The 16,945-nt window shown below is 50.2% G+C and overlaps 2 protein-coding genes across 2 annotated transcripts in view; both read right to left on the reverse strand.

The window, feature by feature from the left end:
* The window catches only part of LOC110261355 (carcinoembryonic antigen-related cell adhesion molecule 5-like), a 29,662-nt gene extending 29,110 nt beyond the window's left edge, over positions 1 to 552 (reverse strand). Inside the window, exon 1 of the mRNA XM_021097548.1 lies at positions 476 to 552. The gene's annotated coding sequence lies outside the window, so the exon portion shown is untranslated. The remainder of the gene's footprint in view (positions 1 to 475) is intronic.
* The window catches only part of LOC106509492 (carcinoembryonic antigen-related cell adhesion molecule 5-like), a 119,081-nt gene continuing 102,365 nt past the window's right edge, over positions 230 to 16,945 (reverse strand). Inside the window, exons 7-14 of the mRNA XM_021097550.1 lie at positions 15,387 to 15,477; positions 15,199 to 15,355; positions 13,928 to 14,080; positions 11,734 to 11,806; positions 11,529 to 11,674; positions 7,395 to 7,649; positions 3,752 to 3,783; positions 230 to 1,020 (exon numbers count right to left, since the gene is read on the reverse strand). Coding sequence (XP_020953209.1) covers positions 835 to 1,020; positions 3,752 to 3,783; positions 7,395 to 7,649; positions 11,529 to 11,674; positions 11,734 to 11,806; positions 13,928 to 14,080; positions 15,199 to 15,355; positions 15,387 to 15,477 — 1,093 coding nt within the window. The 3' untranslated portion in view covers positions 230 to 834. The remainder of the gene's footprint in view (positions 1,021 to 3,751; positions 3,784 to 7,394; positions 7,650 to 11,528; positions 11,675 to 11,733; positions 11,807 to 13,927; positions 14,081 to 15,198; positions 15,356 to 15,386; positions 15,478 to 16,945) is intronic.

The raw sequence follows: 16,945 nt of genomic DNA on the forward strand, positions 1-16,945 counted from the left end.
CAGAACTGGGAGTTCCCGTCATGGCGTAGCAGAAACAAATCCAACTAGGAACCATGAGGTTGCGGGTTCAATCCCTGCCCTTGCTCAGTGGGTTAAGGATCCGGCGTTGCTGTGAGCTGTGGTGTAGGTCGCAGACGAGGCTCGGATCCCTCGTTGCTGTGGCTCTGGTGTAGGCCATGGCTACAGCTCCAATTAGACCCCTAGCCTGGGAACCTCCATGTGCCGTGGGAGCAGCCCAAGACATGGCAAAAAGACAAAAAAAAAAAAAAAGAAGAATACAGAACTGTTCAATCACCACAAAGAAGACCCCTCAACAGGAGATCTTTTGTGGAGCAGTGGGATCCACCATTGTCACTGCAGCAGCTCGGGTCACTGCTGTGGCTTGGTGTTCAATCCCTGGCCGGGGAACTTCTGCATGGCACAGGTGCAGCCCAAAAGAAAAGAAGACACCTCAACAGCAGCTAGTTTTACTTACTCTAATGAATATAAACTACTTTTTCCATTCACTATCATGCTTTTAGGATCCATCTGTGATGCTGTGTGAACAAACAGTATTCCAATTGCTGTCAACGCTCTCCAGTGTGAATCCACCATCCTGCTGTCAACTCCCCCAGGCATGGAGGTCCACAATGCACCGCTTTATGTTCCTTTGCACGGTCAGGACATTCCTTATCCAGGAGGACAATGCCTGGGTCCCAGGGACTATGCTTGATTTGTCCAAGTCCGGCCAGGTTGTCCTACAGAATCACTGTTCCCCAGCCATAGTCCCACCAGCAGTGCCGGAGGCTCCTATGACCCCATGTCCCCAGGAACACCTGTCATCACCCAGCTTTCTCAGATTTCCAAGCTACCATGTGTACCATGACATCCTGCTGTTTCACTGTTCACGTCCCAGTTGGAGCGTCTCTGCACATGCAGCTTGTGGGTCTTCTCTTCTTTGACAGGATAAGACGTCAAGTGGTGAATTGCAAGGTAGTATCCGGCCTTCTGGATCATGACTCCATGTTGAATTGTCTGGATCTGCAACGTACAAAAGCAAGATCAAGAGTTCCCATTCTAGCTCAGTGGGTTAAGAACCCAACTAATCTCCATGAGGACACAGGGTCGCTCACTGGCCTCCCTCAGTGGGTTAAGGATCCGGCATTGCCCTGAGCTGCGGTGTAGGTCGCAGATGAGGCTCGGATCTGGCGTTGCTGTGGCTCTGGCACAGGCTGGCACCTGTAGCTCTGATTCAACCCCTAGCCTGAGAACCTCCACATGGCACAGGTGTGGCCCTAAAAAGAGATAGAGAAAGAGGGAAAAAGAGAGAGAGAGAGAGAAACAAAAAGAAGATCAGTGTCTGTCCCCAGAAAGTGAGGGCTAAAGCTCACCCATCTCCCACCCTGGCTGTCAGTGACTGAACCCAGGAAGCCCAAGGACGGGAGAAGGGAACAGCCACAGAGAAGGCTTGGAGAACTTGCCCCATAGATGTGGTAGACACATCTACCCAATCCAGTGCCTTTGCCTTCAGAGTCTGTGCACTGGTCCTCAGAAATTACAGTCCCAGGGAATTCTAGTCACTCACTCAGTCAGTCAACAAATATTCACTGGGCACCTACTGTGTGCCACACATGCTCCAGGCACTGTGGACACAATAGCAGACAAAAACAACGACCTGGGAGTTCCTGATGTGGCTCAGCAGTAACGAACCCGACTAGTATCCTTGAGGACACGGGTTTGATCCTTGGCCTCGCTTAGTGGGTTAAGGGTCCAGCACTGCCATGAGCTGTGGCATAAGTCACAGATGCGGCTGGGATCTGGCACTGCTGTGGCTGTGGTGTAGGCCAGCAGCTGCAGCTCTGATTTGACCCCTAGCCTGGGACCTTCCATATGCCCCATGTGTGGCCCTAAAAAGACCAAAAAAAAAAAAATTACTGATCACATTTTAGATTCCACATAGAAGTGATATCACACGGTATGTATCTTTCTCTCTTTTTTTTTTTTTCTTGTCTTTTTTTGCTATTTCTTGGGCCGCTCCCGTGGCATATGGAGGTTCCCAAGCTAGGGGTCTAATTGGAGCTGTAGCCACCGGCCTACCCCACAGCCACAGCAACTCGGGATCCAAGCTGCGTCTGCAACCTACACCACAGCTCACGGCAACGCCAGATCCTTAACCCACTGAGCAAGGGCAGGTACCAAACCCACAACCTCATGGTTCCTAGTCGCATTCGTTAAGCACTGTGCCGCGACGGAAACTCCTCTCTTTCTGACTTACTTCACTTAGTATGAGAATCTCTAGTTGCATCCATGTGGCTGCAAACGGCATGATTTCATTCTTTTTTATGGCTGAGTAGAATGGATAAGCAGCGAGGTCCTACTGTACAGCACAGGGAACTCTATCCAATCCCTTGGGATAGAACACGATGGAAGATCGTATGACAAAAAGACTGGGTCACCATGTTGTACAGCAGAAACTGACACAGCACTGTAAATCAACTGCACGCTAATTAAAAAAAAAAAGCTTTAAAAAATTACTGATCATACATCGCCATAACAAGTACATTAAAGAGTAAACAGATTGAAAATTGTGAGAATTATGAAAATGTGATGATGCTGAGATAGGAAGTGAGCAAATTCTGCGGGGAAAACAGCACAGATGGAATTGCTTGGTGCAGCGTTGCAACAAATCTTTGATTAGTGAAAAAACAAAATACAATTATCTGCAAAGCACAGTAACGAAGTGCAACAAAACGAGGTTTGCCTGTCTCTAAAGAAATACATAATTCATTTAACAATGTACTATGTGTGACAGCTGCTGTACAGTTGAAAGAGAACAGAATATGCCATCCTGATATATGCCACTTTGGCAATTAATTACTTTGAATTAAAGTTATTTAATAAGCAGCCGTGGAAAAAGGACACTCTGACCTTCCTTTGCACCCTGGCAATCAGGAAACAGACCTCCCATGTGGAAGTTCCCCTCCCTGTACCAGGAGGGTACAAGACATTCGTATCACCAGAATCTGGGAATTCAGGGCCAAGAAGGCTGTATAATTAAACCTTGTTATTTCTTTACTAAGGGAGCCTAACCCCCTTTGCCTTGTCAAGTCTTCGCTAATGTATGGTTTTCTTGTCTAAAAGGAATAAATGCTGCCTGCTTCTGGGTACTTTGAACCTCATTTTTTTATGGGGACCGCCCTAGAAAATTCAATTTGTTTCTCTCTCGTTACTCTGTTTTATGTCAATTTAATTATTAGGTGAGTCAGAGAACTTAGGAAGAAGGGCAAAGTTTTGCACTGCAGCTGCTCAATCAAAGAAAATCATTGCAACAAGACTGGCATGTACTTGGGGAAAAGAGGTTCAGACAATGACTAATGACAAAAAATGGGTAAGACTGTCATATTTCATTTTCTTTTTTTAGGGCTGCACCTGCAGCATGGAAGTTCCCAGGCCAGGAGTCACATCAGAGCTGCAGCTGCCAGATGACACCACAGCCGCAGCAACACAGGATCTCCAACCCACTGAGCAAGGCCAGGGATCAAACCCACATCCTCAGGGATGCTAGTCGGATTCATTTCCACCACATCACAACGGGAACTCCCAAGATTGTCATGTTTCTAAATGAGAAGTGGAGCAGGTGATTTATCCACAAGGACATTTTAATCATTTCCAAGCTCCTCCCTCTCCTCCCTCCCCCACCCTCACCCCTCCAGCCCGTGGTTCCCATGTACCCAAACCCAGTGACCCTGTCAGCAGTAATCCCCTGACTTACCTTCTCAGGTGAGAAGACACAGCTGCCCTGATCTGGAGGGGAAGATGAAGGAGAGAGGATTTCAATTCTGCCCCAGGGTTGGGGGTGGGGCACCGTACGGGGAGCGAGGGTTGTCCGCTGCCTCCCCCAGGGCAAGGCAATAACATCCCAAATCTCTAATCTAGGGTTAGAGGCCTCCACAATACAAGCCCTGCCAGCTCCAGCACGCACGCACACACGCACACACACAGGGAATTCTATTCTCTTGCTCCTCACTCAACACCGTAGCATCTCCATGCCCCAGGCCTACGACAAGGGAAGGGAGCTGAGCATCTGCCTGAAGACGGAACTGGCTGACTCCCTGTGGGAGAAGTCAGGTCCTCGGCTCAGAGTTCCAGGTCTCTGCAAACAGCCCGTCTCCTTTTTACCCTTAGCTTCCACGCGCCTAGAAAGGAACTCTAATCTTGCTCCTGGCTCACTTCCCTTGCACCCTCTCTTCAGCAGCCATCCCACCAGGCCCAGGGTCATAGAGAAGGGGTCCCACGTGCAGGGAGCACTCTCTCATCCCCCATGCCAAGGGGGTCAAAGTCTGATACCTTTGGCTTGGCATTCAAGGCCTCTACGATCTAGTCTCTGCCAACTTGTCTGCCCTTAATTTGATCAGAGCAACAAGAAAACTTGGGGATCTGGTTAATCCCTCTATCCTCATCCGAGCCAGGGATCCCTCCACCTCCCTTCAGAGACAGGAGCCCAGCCCTCCTTTAGGGAAAAGGAGACCACGGCTACCTGGTCGCTCATGAAGCCCAGGAAGTAGCCACAGTGGCCGTCAGAATGACACCAACCACCACTCCAAGCACAATGCCAGCAATGCCCCCTCCAGGGATGGGTGATCTGTAGAACGCTGCGCCCTGGTCATTCTCAGCTATGGCATCTATGGAGTGGGAGAGGCTGTGGGAGGCTAAATAATGGTACCCAGAGATCTCCAGTTCCCAATCCCTGGAACCTGCGACTGTTCCCTCATACGGTCAAAAGAGACCTCACAGAGGCAATGAAGTTAAAGGTCTTGAGATGGGGAGGGTGGCCTGGATTATCCACTGGGTCCTAAATGCAATTACAAGCATCCTTACAACCGGGAGGTAGAGGAGACTTGATACAGAAGAAGATCATGTGACAGAAAGCAGACGGCACTGTCCGAGAAAGAAGATGCCCCGATGCTGGCTTTAGAGACAGAGGAAGGGGCCATGAACCAAGGAAGGCGAGAAACGCAGTTCTAGAAGCTGGAAAAGACAAGGAAACAGCTTCTCCCCTAGAGATTTCCAGGGGAGCCCAACCCTGCCTTCACCTTGTTGCTGGCACCATGAGGCTGATTTTGGACCTCTGATCTCCGGACGTGTAGGAGGATAAATTCACGTGGTTGTCAGCCACCAAAAGTGGAATTGTCGCAGCAGCCGCAGGAAACCAACACAGAGCCAAGACCTCCGTGAACCAGCACCCACCGTGGATTTCATCTGTGCTCTCAGCCGAGCATCTTTCATCTACGGCCCTTCTCGTCATAGGATCAGGGTGAGGGAGCTCATGGATTCCAGCGCCCGTTTCTCAGATGGAGAGGTCGGGGCTCAGGGGGGAGAATACTGGCCTCGCCAAGAGTCCTGCCCCCACCCACTCTTCGTCCTGCTACATAGTATTTTACTAACGTCATTCACTGTCTCCCTCCACAATATTTTCCTCACTTCCACTACTGCCTTAATGTGTCTTTATATTGACTCAATATTGTTGGTTTTTTTTTTTTTTTTTTTTGTCTTTTTAGGGCTGCACCTGTGGCATCTGGAGGTTCCCAGGTTAGGGGTCCAATCGGAGCTGTGGTCACCAGCCTATGCCACAGCCCCAGCCATGCAGGATCCGAGTTGTGTCTGCAACCTACAGCACAGCTCATGGCAACACCGGATCCTCAACCCACTGATCGAGGCCAGGGATCAAACCCGCATCCCCATGGATACTAGTTGGGTTCCTTAACCTCTGAGCCATGACAGGAATTCCACTGACTCACAATTCTATTGAAGTAAATGTAAGTAGGAACAAATTAACTTCTAAAAGAAGTTCAGTATAAACAAAGGGATGTCACTCAGTTCAAGAGAGATACAGCGACAGGGTCTGGCTGTCTTCCTGTTGGGCCAAGAAAGGAGCAAGCGCTAAGGAGAGAGTTAAAGATAAATTAGCTCTTGGAGTTCCCGCTGTGGCACAGTGGGTTAAGAATCCAACTGCAGCAACTTGGGTCGTTGTGGAGGTGTGGGTTGGATCCCTGGCCCCCTTGCAGTGGGTTAAGGATCCAGCATTGCTGCAGCTATGACATAGGGCAAGGAACTCCTGGCCCAGGAACTTCCATATGCCGCAGGTGCAGCCATTAAAAAAAATAAAAAGATAAATTAGCTCTAAATCAAATTTTTCTCTCAATATCATCAGAAAGACCGAACTAAATCAAGTGGGACTTCTGCTCTGTGTCACGATATCTCATGTCATTTCCAGGTACCGTCTGAAGACATTTCAACCATCACTTAAACTTGTCCTGAATTCTGGGAGAACCATGCTCATACTATGTTCCTGCCTCCCTGTGGCCTAACCCAATTCTAGGCACACAGTAGGTGCTTCATAAATGCTGTATTTTCTCAGTTGGAAAATGCTGCCCATTATCCGCTGCACCACTGATTTTATGGTGGCTGTGGATGCACTTGTAACAAAGTGGAGGGAAGTTTGAGTCTTATACTCAAGACACATGCACTTTGTTGAACAAATGAATGGACACAGATGAAATAGCTTCCTTTCAAGGTCTCCATCCTGGCTTTCATCAGGGCAGGAACCATGCCCACAGCCATCTCCTTTCATGCCCTCTGCCAGGCTGAGACCAGAAGATGCCTGACACTCTTTGTGCCCCTAATGGGTCTTTAAGCCCCAAGGAGGGAACACCCCATTCTATGGAAGCATTTTCCTCATGAGACCCCAACGTCTTATGAAGAGGGCTCTTCTGTCTCTCAGAGAACCCAGGTGAATCAAACCCAGGCCTTCAAACTCTCCTCACTCCATCTCATCACAGGGCCTCTGCACTCACTGTCCCCTCTTCCTGCAAGTCTCTGACCCTCCCCACCCATAGTCAGTTGACTATCTGGGTGGATAGAGAGATGGGGTGGGTGACTGTTTCTGTGGCTGGCTGGCTGAGTATGTGGGTAGATGGAGGGAGGGAAGGAAGGAAGGGTGGATGGATGGATACACAGATAACCAGAGGGTATGTGGATAGATCAGCAGGTGAATGGGCGGGTAGATAGGTTGGTTATGTGTGGGAGGAACAGGGGAGTGGTTGGCTGGACGGATGGCTAACAAGAGGAGGCCCCTCAACCTTTTTTTTTCCCTTTTATCCTGATAACCTTATTTATTTACTTACTGTCTTTTTAGGGCTGCACCCGTGGCATATGGAGGTTCCCAGGCTAGGGGTCGAATGAGAGCCACAGCCACAGCAACAAGGAATCTGAGCCGCATCTGTGACCTACACCACAGCTCACGGCAACGCTGGATCCTTGACCCACTGAGCGAGGCCAGGGATCGAACCTGCAACCTCAGGGTTCCTAGTCGGATTCATTTCTGCTGCACCATGACGAGCACTCCGGCCCCTCACCTTTGATGTGGACCACCAGCTGGGCCATGCTCTGGAGGCCTGTGTCTGCATTGGCAGCATGGCAGCTGTACAGCCCCGAGCTGTTCAGCGAGACATCCAGGATGGAGAGGAGCTGCCCTGCTGGCCCTGGACTCCCATCCACCCTCCACGTGTACGCAGCAGGCGGGTTGGAGCTGGCAAAGCAGGAGAGGGTGAGGTTGGAGCCAGCCACGAAGGTGGAATCCATGGGGTTTATCACCGGGACACCGGGTCCGTCTGGGGAAGACAGAGGCGATATTCTCAAGGCGAGAAGAACGCTCCATCCTTCCCCTCCTTCCAGCCCAGGCCCACGGAGTCCCGATTCTGCCCAACTTCCATCACATTTCTGCCACAAAGGGGACCCTGATCCACTCACCGCCCCCCAATCATGTCCGAGCCCCTTTCTTGTGGTTCTGGCCCTTTGGGCCTTATCCCGTAAACCTCTTCCTGTCCAAAGGGTTCATTTCCATCAGTGGAGCAAAGGTAGGGGCTCAGAGCCAGGCTGTGGGGGTTCAAACTCCAGCTCTGGCCCTACTGGCTGTGTGGCCTTGGGCCGATGCCCTGACTTGTCCTTGACTCAGTTTCTTTCTCTGGAAAATGGTTGTCACACGAATGCCCACCTCCCAGGGTTGTTGAAAGTCTTGAGGATTTAGAACAGCACCTGGCACAGGGCAAATGCTACCATTTATCAATCTTCACAATTAGACTTCTTCTTGTTTTTGGCCGCACCCATGGCATGTGGAAGTTACCAGGCCAGGGATCGAACCTGCGCCAGAGCAGTGACCTGAACTGCAGTAGTGACAATGCCAGATCCTTAATCCACTGAGCCACCAGGGAACTCCTTTAAATTCTGCAAGGGGCGGATGGGTCTGCCCGCTCACTACTGGGTCTGCAGAGCAACTGTGTCTCCAGGCACCTAGGAGACCTCAGTACCTCTGTACCGAATCCAGTGATACTGAGGTATCCCCAGCACAGCAACCCATCTTCTCCCTCATCCCCCTGGAGAAAGGGATGAATAATGATGATAATAACTGGGAACTTTCTTTGTGACTCAGTGGTTAATGAACCCAACTAGGATCCATGAGGTTGCGGGTTCGATCCCTGGCCTTGCTCAGTGGGGTAAGGAGCCGGTGTTGCTGTGAGCTGCAGTGTAGCTCGCAGGTGCAGCTCAGATCTGGTATTGCTGTGGCTGTGATATAGGCCAGCAGCGGTAGCTCTTGATTCGACCCCTAGCCTGGGAACCTCCATATGCCGTGGGTGCTGCCCTAAAAAGCAAAAAGTTAAAAAAAATTTTTTTTTAATGATGATGATAGTAATTTCTCCCTTTTCTTAAGCACTAACTATGTTCCAGGCACTGCGCTGAGGGCTTTACCTGAAATACAATATTTTTTCCTCAAAACAATTAGTACTTACTTCTGAAGTACTAACATCCCCACTTTACAGATGAGCAAAACTGAGATTCAGGAAAAGAAGGTAAGTCACGTTTCCAAGATTGAGCAGCTCTGGAGTGGAGGAACCAGAATTTGTACGAGGGGAGCCTGACTCCAGAGATCAAGGTCTCAGTCCCTACCTCAAGTCAAATTCATTTTCTCCCCGCCCTGGCTTCCCTTGACACTTCCCCACGCACACACTTCGCCTCAGCTGGAAGACACCGTTTGCTGTTCCCTGACACTGGGCTGGGTCTGGCTTTTGTGCCCTCGCATAGATGGTCCCCTCTACGCATGTCCTTGCTTCCCTCCCCACAACCGTCCCCGCTCCTATCAACCCTTCTGTTTGCTGCTGAGCTGTCACCTCCTCCAGAAAGCCCTCCCGGGGTGTGCCCAGGCAGAATCAGGGGACGCTCTTCTGTGCTTTTGTGTTTCCATAATTGAGCCACCTTCTTGGAAGCCAGGGACAGGGCCCAGATCGGCCCTGGACACCCAGCCTTAAAGCAGAACTGGGCACGCAGGAGGCCTCAGGAAAGGCAGCCCTGGGGAGGTGGGGGAGCCCGACAGGCCCCTAGGCTGCCCTTCGCATGTCTGGTGAGGAGGGACAAGGAAGCGGATGAACGGGGATGCGGGGTGGGTAGGGGAAGAGGGGGAGGTGACTGACAAGGACAAGGGAAGGATGTGATGGCATCTGGGGCCCTTGACTCTCCGCTGCCTCTTGAGCACATATGGTGCTGGGGTTGACCAGAGAACCGAATGGCCGGCCTCTTTTCATGCAGGGCTCTTTGAAGCCCCCTGCACTGAAATAGAGTTTTAACTAAAGAACAACCCCCCTTGGCTAAGAAGGCAGCTGCAAGCCTTTCCAGCTATGCTGGTCACTATACCACCCTCTTGTAATAATGTAACAACTGTGTGCCCTCTGTCCAAGCCAGCAGCCCTGCTAATCACGCACCCAACATGCTTGTCAGTTCCGCTTCCGTAACCTTGCTGGCTCAGTTCCTTAGGGAGGAATTCTGTCTGCTTGGGGATGGGGGGAGGTCCGGGATGCTTACATGGGAAAATCAAGACCTTGTAGTGTATAAAAGTTACTGAGAACAAAGACCTGGTGCTCAGACTCTGGAGGTGGCTCCTCTGAGCCCGCACTGGTGCTGAATAAACCTTGCTTTTCCATATCTCCAAGTGCTGTTTGTCTCCTTCCACTGCCATGGTTTTTGCAGTTTCCGCAACAGCACTACCATGGTGTCCAGAAGGACCCACAACCCACTACAGTGTCCGGAATGTGGTGTGCGCAGCCACACAGAATGAGAGCAGTGAGTCTGGCTTGCTCCAGCCAGCGGGACCTCAGGAGGTGATGCAGGTTTTGGAGTCTGACTGGCCGGAATCCAATGCCAGCAACCTCATGTATTAGCTCTGAGCCCATTTCCTCATTTGTGAAAATCAGGGAAAAGAGTGGCCACCTGACGGATTGTGTGGAGTCACTGGGATATGCACGTGCTTGGCCTGTGGTCAGTGCTAGGTATGAGCGATTAATTAATTTAAGTAATTAATTTACTTTATTAACGTTAATATTTAATCCCTTTTAAGAGGAGTGAAGAAGCTTGAAACCCAAAGCAAAATACCCATCCATCTCCAAACCAGTAGCAAGGTCGTGGCATCAGGGTGAGCGCTGTGCCAGGAATCCCTAAGCTGAGACCAACCCCACGGGGATTTGCCTGCCCCATCCCATGACCCACCCTTATCTAAAAAAAGCGACTGAACCCCACACCTGCCCTAGGGTGGACCCAACTGAGGGGCCACATGCAGATTTTGCCTGACCAGCAACCACACTCTACAGCCCAGTAGGGAACTACCCCACCTCCATTCTCAATCTGCCCATTCTGTTCCGGTTCCACTGGGGTCCATCTTCCTTCTCGCCCCTCACAGGCTGGGGGCAGACACATGACTCCTGACTGTCCAATGAGAGCACAGTATCTCCCTCTACAGTGATTGGTTTAGGGGTGGGAACGTGACCCAAAATGGGCCAATGAGAGTCAGCTTTGGAACTTCCAAGGGAACCTACAGGATTAAGGTGCTTTTTTTCTCCTGGTGTTGCCTGGCCGTTGGGTTGTGGGTGTGGACCTGCTGGGGCTGTGGTTTAAGACCTCAGAATGAAAGCTCCACAGAAGAACGAGAAGCCCAGAATCCGGTGGCTGCAAATGGCACTCCCGTGACCTTCTTGTACATTCTCCGTTTTCTTTCAGCTTTGTGCTATTTCTGTTCCTCTTAACCCAAACAATTCCTAGGTACCTTGGGCCACCCCTCCCTCTACCTCCACCTCTAGTTTCTCTAGTCCTAAGAAGGGGACATTCGATGCGATGGCCTCTAAGTCTTCAGGAAGCAAGGAGACAGCGTAGGAAGACAGCTAAGAGCGGGCCTCTAGAGCCAGATGCTGGGTTCAAATCTGACTCTACCATATATGAACTTTGGGAAACTGCACCTCTCTAAGCCTCGACTTCCTCATCTGTGAAATGGGGACAATCATAGTACCTACCTCACAGGTTGTGGGCAAGGATTAAAGGAGTTCCTATATGAACAGTGCCTGGCACGTGATATGTTCTCAACCAATAGTGACTACTATCACATCACTCGGACTTGCCTCATCCCCTCCCCGAGGTGCCCCCAAGGCAAGCAAAAGGCAGAAGAGACTCACAGTTCATGTTCACGGGGAGGGGGTTGCTCAGGCTGGAAGTGGCAGAATTGCTGGCCTCACACTGGTAGAGCCCAGTGTCATTCCGTGTAATATTCGGAGGGTGAGGAACCTGTGGTCTGGGGACAGCTCCCCTCGGCCCCCAGTGGAGAGGACATCACTGTCTTTGAACCACCTGATGGCCGCAACGCTCTTTGGAGGGACACACGTCAGGGTGACAGAGTCCATGTCCTCCATGGGGGCAATGTTGTCAGCCAGGATGCTGGGCTGAGGCATGTACTCTGTCAGGGACACAGAGCAAAGAGGGAATAGCAGTGAGATAGTGGGGTTCCTCTTTGCAGCCAATTCAAGAACCTGCAGCCCTTAACCTCCACCACTTAGACCTCTGTGCATCTGCCCCTTTCCTGAAACCCTCTCCTCCCCAAGCCTAGAAACTCACACACCCTCCTATGCCCTCTAGTCAGTATAATCTAGTCTAGATCTACACTGACCAGTACAACAGCAGCTGCCAGCTGTAGGTGGCTACAGAGGACCTGAAACATGGCTGATCCAAATTAAGACATGCTATGAGCATAAAATACAGTGGGTTTCCAAAATGGAAAAAAGTATGTAAGCTTGCTCAATACATTTTATATTGATTGCATGTTGAAATGATATTTTGAATATATTAGGTTAACGACGTTATTAAAATTAATTTTACCTGTTACGTTATACTCTTTCATTGCAGCTACTAGAAAATTTTAAATCCTGTGTGTGTCTCACATTCTATTTCTATTAAACAGCGTTACTCTGGTGGCTATGTACGCAGGATCTGGCATTGGATTGAGCTCACTAGCTAATGAATTACAAGACCAAACCATACCTCAGTGTCCTTCCAGTCAAATAATAATTTCTCTGCCACCTCATAAAGACGAACAGAGATAATATACACACAAATATTGTAATACAGTTACAGCTTCCAAACTGTCCTTCTAATCTCCTGCCTTCATCCAATCTGCTGCCCACATGGTGGCAATATGATCTTTTCCTAAGATGTAGATTGGGTTGTGTCTTCCTGGTTAAGTGCCATCCTTGGCTCCTGGCTCCTCAGGACAGGGCTCTGAATGATCTGCTCCTTGCTAACTGTTCCAGCCCCAAGCCCTGATACTTACTTACTATCCCCCTGACTGGCGTTCTTTCTGTTCCTTCAATACCTCCAAAGTCCTTGCCACAAGTCCTTTGCACACGCCAGTCTTGCTCCAATTTACTCTTCAATAACTCATCTTCTGCTCATCCTTCAGGTCTCAATTTAAATGCCACTGCTTCTGAGAAGCCTCCTGCGGTAGACTAAATTATTGGGTGCAATTCTTCCCCCCACTCCTCTGTACCCCCTTCCCAATATTCACCCTCTTGGCCATGTAACCTTGCAGTCCTTCCCACAAAACACAGAATGTGTCCACTGCCGTGACTGTGGGTGTTAGCAGACATGATGCAAGCGGGGGTTGAAATGTGCTTGTGTCATTGGGTGTGCCCCCTTGCACCTCTGCCACAGTCATAAGAAGAGCTCCATCTTGGGAAGCTGCCATTGCTTTAACCTAAGCCTCAGAATAAACACAGGTGGACCAGACCCGAGTCCAACCCACAGTGAGGAGCCAAGCCCAGTCAGGCTGGGGCTGGATTAGCAGACCCCCCAACCAACTTGCAGATGTGTGAGTGAACCCAGCTGAGAATAGTGCAGCAGTCCCAAGTGACCTGCAGACATAGGATAATTATTTTATCATAGGTAGTCTGCCTGGATTCTCACGACTGTTTGTTAGGCAGCAATGGCTAACTGATACACCTCCCAAGGACTCTATGTAAGTCAGAATCCTCATTATAACCTCTCACTGTATCTACTCTTCCTTCAGAGTACTTGTCGCATTGTCCAATTATATATTTATTTGTGTGACCATCTTTCAATCACCTGTCTCTCCTTTTAGACCTCAAGCTGCAAGAGGGCAGGAACCATTTCTCTCTTTATCTGTCTATTGCTGATCCCTAGAACTGTGTTTGGAACACATCAGGTGCTTAACAAATATGGGAATGAATAAATGAATAAGACCCCATTGATCAGGAGATGATTCTAATTATCTCTGAGCTGCAGTTGAAACCTTAAAGGGACAGAAACTCAAGGTCCAGAGATTCCCTGAGATTTGGGGCATTTTCTGAAGACCATGATGATGAAACTCAGGGACGCAAGGACTTAGGAGAAAGCCAGTGGTCCCAACCGATACCTTCTCCTGTGATCGTGAGAACTCCCGTACGCCCTCCTACCAAACTTCTTCCTTCTCTGCGCAATGGCAGGGATTGGACTGAGAGGTCTCCCAGGGCTCCTCGAGCTCCATCGAGTCAACCAGAGTCCCCTCCAGACTCCTCCCACTCACCAGGGATGACAATCAGTGTGTTGATGGCACTGTGGCTGCCCGAGGCAGGGTTGGTGGCCTCACAGGTGTAGACTCCAGCTGTGCCCAGGTGGATGGCGGACAAAAAGAGCTGCTGGCCAGAGGGCCCGGGCTCCCATTGATTGTCCATGAGTACTGGGCCGGAGGGTTGCATGTGGTGGAGCAGGAAAGGGTGAGGTTGAACCCGACTATGAAGCTGAGCTCAGTGGTGGTTACTGTGGGCATGTCCAGACCATCTATAGCAGCCAAAATAAATTCCCTGAGTGAGTCACAACTGGACACTTGGATCTTGCCTTTTCCCTTTCCTGGGCTCCCATTTGCTGTGTGACCCTGGGCAACTCACCTGCCCTCCTGGGTCAGTAGGCTCAGCACTGGTCTATATATTCCTCAAAGGAAAAGGCTATGACTTTGTCATCATATTTTTTTTTCTTTTTAAAAAATTTTTGTCATCATATTCAATGCTCAGTAATTATATGCTGAATAGACAAATGAACCATTAACCAGGGCTTATTATGTTATGAGGCACTGGATGAGCTCTGCAGGAGCCAAGGAGCTATTTCAAGCACTGTCTCTACCCATCCGAGAGGCAGGCACTCATCTCAGTGACAGGCAGCAGATTTATCCACCTGCTGGGCTCCCAGTCCATTCGGGGAGACACACCTGTTCCTGAAAGCATTGACCTGGCATGGGCTGAGCTGGAATAGAAACGTCCAGAGCAGGGGGTCAGGGGAGGGGGGAGTTCGGGGGGATGCCTGACCCAGCCTGGGACATCAGGGAGGACTTCCTGGAGTAAAGGACAGCTGAGCTGAAACCTGGCGGAGGAGGAGGAGGTATTCGGGCAAAGGATGAGAGCAGTAAGGGGAGAAGCATGCCAGAAAGAGGAAGTCACATGAGCAAGGCTGGGGGATCAGCCAGATCATGGTGCACTCGGAAGCTGCTATGAGAGATGGCGGGTAGTGAGAAGCAAGGCTTCAAGAGTCCGGAGAGCACTGTGGCCTGGAGTTCAGGCTGAGGCCTGGGCTTCCTACTGGGGCAGGGGGTGGGCACTAGGGAGCCATGGAAGGGATTTGAGAACAGGGGGAGACAGGATCTAATTTATGCTTTAGAAAGACATGGGCACCAGCCGCTGACCCTGCCTTTATAACCTTTCCTTGTATCCCTGGGTCCCGCACTCCACAGCCCAACCTGCCAGGCAAGGTGGATTTAGGAGAGGTGACCTTGGAGGAGGCAAGGGGTGTGGGATGGGCGCTCACAGATGACGTCAAGGAGCAGGGGCTCGCTGAGGCTGGTGATGGCCGGGTTCTTGACCTCACACTGATAAGGTCCTGAATCGTTCCGGGTCACCTGGTGGATGGTTAGTCTCTGCTGGTCCAGGGACAGCTCCAGCTGCCCACTGCCCACCACGGGCTCCTTGTCAATGTACCACTGGAAGGTGGCGTCATTGCTTGGGGACTGGCAGCTCAAGGTCACGGAGTCCCGCAGCTCCAGGGGAGCCGAGGTGGAGGCTGTGATGGTGGGTGGAGCCAGCTTCTCTGTGACAGGGGGTGGAGGTGGGGTGGAGAGAGGAAGAGACTTGAACTGAAGCAAAGGTACTGCCCACCTCGGGGAACTTGGCCACACTGGCCTCCCCCCTCTGAGCCTCAGTCACCTCCAAAAATGAGCACCAGCCTCATGGGAAGATGACATGAACTAACATACATTGTGAAGAGGACATGAACTAACATACGTGACACTCTTGGCCCAGGATCCTGCAGATAGTAACTGCCTAGCAATGTACCCTTCGTTCCTGTCCGTGGACTGAAGATGGGGCATGGGGGAGGGGATATTGTGTAATCACCCCAGTAGAATGAATAAGTTGTTTTCCCAGACACATAGGTGTGGCCTTTTTTCCAAATATAGGTGGAGGCCATGATGCTAAAATACACACACACACACACACACACACACACATATATATACACACACAATGCAAAATTGGTCAGTGCATAATGTTGATTATTCCTTTGGTCACTCATTTAACAAACACCTGCTGGCATCTGCTCTGGGCCACATTGTGTGCTAGGTAGGGAAGGGGTCACAGGAGTGATCAAGACAGTCCCAGCCCTGCCCTCCTGGGGCTCCCCAGTTCTGAAGGGCAGAGTAAGCGCTCAAAATGTGAAGTATTTTTTAAAAAATTATCCATGGGCACGATGTCATTATAAGCCTATGGGAGCAAAAAACAAGAAACAAACTGAAGGTAATCTGCTGGATCAGGGAACCTCCTTTAACTGATCCCTCCATCCACCCATTCATTTCTTACTTCATTTAACTAGTATGGGATCAAGCCATCCCAGTCTGTGCTCTCATGGGGCTCGCAGTACAGTGAGGGAGACAGACTCATCCCCAGATGGTGATGGCCCCAAGGGACAAGAGCTGGGACACCTGACCCCAGTCTGAGGACAGAGAGGACTTCGTGTATGGTATCAATGTTGTACTTAATGCCACTGAACTGTACCCTTAAAATAGTTAAGACAGTGAATTTTTTGTTCCTTGTATTTTTATCACAAATTTAAATAAACAAGAAGTGCATAAAAGAGTCTGTATCTCCTTATCGGGGAAAAGAAGGCAGTCTCACCTAAGAGGAAGGCAGGACACTGATGGATTTGCTGACCTAAGCTCTTTGGATTCGGTCTTTTTAAGCTCAGAGTGTGGGTTTTCCTGACCTCATCTGCACAAACATAGCATCTCTAGGTCCAGAGACGCAGCTCATTCCCATCCCTGGGCAATTTCATTGCCATTGTTGTTTCCTTATATAAAAATCAAGGCTGGGACAAAGGAGAGCCCTAACTTTCAGTCTACATTTTTTCCTAACCAAGGAGAGGTTTCTATTTTCCATCCCCAGCCTCGCAGAGATGGCTAGATGTCCTCTGATGCCCATTGTCTTGTCTTCCATACTACTAGTGGCCCAATTTTTAACCTGACACATGGCCACCAGTGTGAGGACTACATTTCCCAGCCTCC

The sequence above is a fragment of the Sus scrofa genome, chromosome 6, assembly GCF_000003025.6.
Source record: "Sus scrofa isolate TJ Tabasco breed Duroc chromosome 6, Sscrofa11.1, whole genome shotgun sequence".
NCBI lineage: Eukaryota > Metazoa > Chordata > Mammalia > Artiodactyla > Suidae > Sus > Sus scrofa.